The 4,207-nt window shown below is 50.6% G+C and overlaps 1 protein-coding gene across 1 annotated transcript; it reads right to left on the bottom strand.

Moving 5' to 3' along the window:
- Positions 1 to 1,115: 1,115 nt before the first annotated feature.
- LOC125553112 (uncharacterized) lies at positions 1,116 to 2,958 on the bottom strand. Its single transcript, XM_048716889.2, has one exon. It carries the CDS (start codon positions 2,707 to 2,709, stop codon positions 1,417 to 1,419), a length of 1,293 nt encoding a protein of 430 aa, XP_048572846.2. The 5' UTR covers positions 2,710 to 2,958; the 3' UTR covers positions 1,116 to 1,416.
- Between the last annotated feature and the right edge of the window lie 1,249 nt (positions 2,959 to 4,207).

Here is a 4,207-nt window from a genome sequence, read left to right as displayed (position 1 = left end):
CTACTGTCGTCCTGTCGCCGACGCTATCCTGCTTGGCACGATGTTTCTCTTTCGTCCTGGGAGTCATGGTAATCAGTAGCACTGGCATAGTGTATTGTGGTTACCCATCCATGTACACGAGTCAGCATCGTCCAGGCGTGCGACTAGCGTCAAGGCCCGCAACCTAGCTAAGGTGCGTGGTGCACACAGATATCGACGATTGCCAGGATCAACCATGTCATGAGCCACTTCACCGTCAGGTTGTCTTAGCGCTTTCATGCACTCTGTTGCACCTACTACGAGTGGCCTATACACGTTGGCAAGCTCAACTGCAAATTCTACAAGCCGGGACTCAGGATTCTGGACCCTACCTCAAATTTATTTGCTTCACAACCCTTCATTGATGCGATCCCGAGGAATTTGATGAGAATGGAAGTGTTGCATTGTCAAACCTCGCTATATCATGTAAGCTTGTAGTGGCCGACCCACATCCAATCTCTCTTTATTTGTGCTGGGAGCCATAACCCTATGCTCGCTATAGTGTGTGTTGAATTATTGATAGCGTGATACCACATACGTTCGCAGGGCAAATCGGTAATCTTGGAGCCATCTCGGTTGTGGCGTGTTTGTTTGCCAGCGGCACCAACTGAGATACTCCAAATGATTCTCGGCAGCCAGTCAAGGACATAGGTGCATTCATGTCACGTACACAGAGAGAAAGCACGAGGAGGAGGAGGAGCAGAAAAAAGGACAAAATAAAGAAGCAATGATTCTCTGCAGCCAGTCAAGGCCATGCATGGAATCACATGACTACATGAGATAGAGGGGAGGGAGGGAGGCATGCAGCCAAAGCCTGTCAAGTCATATGAGCAGCATGCATGTACCTCCGGGCAGGGGGCTCATGCAAGTGCAGCTCGTGCAGGTGGGTACATGCTAACGTCCAACCCATCTGTATATGAACCATGCGTTGTAACCTAGCAGCATGAGCTTATCCTAACCCAACTCCAGGCCGTACCCACTTCCCCACCTCACAATTTGCATCCATCGGCCATGACCAATTAAAAAGTAACAAGGGATCATTCAACCGGATTAACACATCAAATAACAATAACCATAAGCTGTAATAAAGACATTCATCGAAAAACGACGAGTTCATCATTGGATATACTAATTCTCATGATAGGCTTGAAGATAACACTAATATTACAAGTACGGAAATACATACTAATATGGTTGCGGAAATTGAAATGGGATACAAACAGTAAAGATACAGAAGGTCTTTATGGAGCCTCCCCAAACTTGGAACAAGCTAGGGGATCCATCGACCTAGATTTTCAGTTCAGACCGGAGAACCTCTTATTCTTCTCTTCACGAGTCTCTCTTAGATGTGCTTTGGGACCTCATACTTGTAGATGAAATCAGTCCACTAACAGGTCATTAATCTCCGGTTACGACTCTGTTGCTCCCAGACACGACATGGTTGTTCCCAGATACCGTATTGCTGCTCCCAGTTACGGTATTGTTGCTCCCGGATACAGTATGGTTGCTCCCAGATACGTTATTGGTGCACCCAGTCACTTTATTGAAACTGTTAGTTACAATATGGTTGCTCCCAGATACAACATGGTGGTCACCACTTAGAATATTGTTGTTTCCACATACGAGGGTGTTGAAGCTCCCGGACACAGTGTTGCTGTCTCCGGACATGACAATGTTGTCGTTCCCAGACATGGTGTTGTTGCGCCCAGATCTGACAGTGTTGTTGGTCCCAGTTATGGTATTTGGTTGTTCATCGAGTGCTCTTCTTTCGTGATTTACGAAAGAGGGCATGTTAATGAAAACCATACCCGATGAGCGACCCGCGGTGGTGAGGCCATTGAGCCGTAACAAACTCTTGGGTACCTCACCAACAAATGAATTATTTGAGAGATTCAAGTACCAAAGGTTGTCAAAATCACCAATCCACGACGGGATGGTGCCGACCAATATGTTGTTGGCAAGGTTGAGCGACTTGAGCTCACCACAGCCCGCGAGGCTAGCCGGGAGCCACCCAGTCAGGGAGTTTGTGGAAAAGTCAAGCGACGCAAGAAGTGGCATGTCGGAGAAGCTAACACGAGCAATCGGACCGGACATGGAGTTGTTTCGGAGGTTGAGCTCATGGAGGGAAGATAGTGATGAAAGAGACGGTGGCAAGAAGCCGGAGAAGCCATTGGAATGCATGGCCAAATGCTCTAGCGACGTGAGGTCACCGAACACGTCCGGCAAGGGGCCGAAGAAGCGGTTGGCGGACAAATCCAACAAGGTAAGGTGTGTGAGCTCACCGAGGCGTGGGCTCAGCTCGCCGGTGAGCTCGTTGGATGCGAGGGAGAGCTTCCTTAGCCTGACGAGGCCGAAGAGCTCGTGTGGGATGACGCCCTCGAAATGGTTCGAGCCGAGGAAGAGCTCCTCCAGCCACACGAGGCCCGCCAGGGAGGCTCCTGGGATGTGCCCCGCGAGGCCGCGCCAGGGTAGCCGCAGCACCGTGACGCGGCCGCTGGCGCTGTCGCAGCCCACACCTTCCCAGGCGCAGCACGAGGCGCCGAACCATGCGGTGCGGAGGAGGGCTCCCCCGCCACCGAGCTCCCCGGCGAAGCCCCGCAGCGCGCGGAGGTCGTCAGGGTGGCACGGCGTCGCGCTGGCCGCCGGCCAGAGGAACGCCACGAAGAGGAGCAGCAGGCAGCACCTCTCCATGGATGATGGATTCAGCGGTGGTCTGCTATGCTATGTACTACACGAGCGCAGCTACTCGGTAAGAAACCTTGTTTGGAATGCAAGTGATTCGCAAGTGTTCTTGGCGAAAACTGCTGGGCGGTGCATCATCTCATCTTATAGCGTGTGCGCGCGCGTCGTAAGCATGCGTGCTGCGAGTGGTTTGGCACTGTTAGTCCGTGGCCACGGCCCACGACTGACTCCCAGTTCAATCTTGGTGTTTGTTGTGGTCTGCCGACGGAAACCCGTGGGCGGCATCGACTCATGGTGGCTACAGCCCCTTCTCGACTCTAGCTGTCGTGGACAGGTTCGGCCCTAGTCCATCAAGGCTTGTGGATGTTTCCCCCTGGAACCTAGGGCAAGGCTACTGTGTACTCGTGGGTGGCATGGGCTAAAGCTGGAGTAGCCATTAGACGTGAACACCTCCGCCATAGTCCATCAGTGCTTGTCGTTGACAGGATGCTGTAGAGTAGGTAAATTGAGTAAGAGAAAGGAGATTCCCTCATGCAAGCACAGGTACGGCTCTTGTCACATATGCCTAGCTCAGTGATCCCGTGCGGCCACAGTTGCATTGCACAGAGAAAAGGGAGAACACAAAGAATACTTATGCAGTCGTCAAAAGTTAGGATGCACTGTGGCCCTCGTCTCATCTCATGTACACCAACCGAGATGATGTGCATTATCTCGAAAGAGACGGGTGTGACCGGCCTAGGGCACGCAAGGCTACGTCGACTGTTCTTATACCCAGACTAATTCTATCCGATTATAAGAAAATTGTGGGAAAATGCTGTAGCGATATAAATTAATTACTCCTTCTGTCCCAATTCGATGATGGCGTATAAAATGAGTAAAAACTCAACTCTTTCCAAGTTTTTTTTTGAAAACCGTTTTTAAGTTTTTTTTTTGAATTGTTTGGATTGCTTACCACATGTTTCATGTGGTTAAAACCGTCTAAGTTGACCACATATATAGAAGTAAATATCAACAATTATAATATTAATAAAACTGATTATGAAAATATCATCGGATGCGCTTGTGCGGAGCTGTTCGATCGAAAAAAAACCACCCCGTCATCCCTGCAAGAGGAAATCTTAATGGCCGCTAGTCACTGCACGCCGCAGACGCGTGTGCCTGTTGGTGAGCATGGCGGCAATACCCCCTACCCATGCTGCGGCTCAGCGCCGTATCCCGGCACCCTCGGCAATCGTCGTCGATACTCGTCACAACAGTTGCACTGTCACGCTCGTCCCACTAGCCGATGTTGAACGATGTCCCCCTCGCAGTCACTCCTCCAACATGCTTCTTGCAGAATCCCCAACACTGGTTCGTATTTCAAAATCATGAAAACTTCAAAAAAAAAAAGAGGTGTTAAGTTCGAGTATGCCCGCGCCACTGATCACAGGTCCATCGTAGCTTCCCGGAATATTGGTTCGTGTGTACAACATGCTGGTTCCAGCATCCGGTGCAACTAGTCGCGGCT

The sequence above is a fragment of the Triticum urartu genome, chromosome 4A, assembly GCF_056163025.1.
Source record: "Triticum urartu cultivar PI428250 chromosome 4A, HENAU_Tu73, whole genome shotgun sequence".
In the NCBI taxonomy this organism is placed as follows: Eukaryota; Viridiplantae; Streptophyta; class Magnoliopsida; order Poales; family Poaceae; genus Triticum; species Triticum urartu.
Note: the sequence above shows the minus strand (reverse complement) of the source record. Positions and strands in the feature narration are given on the sequence as shown.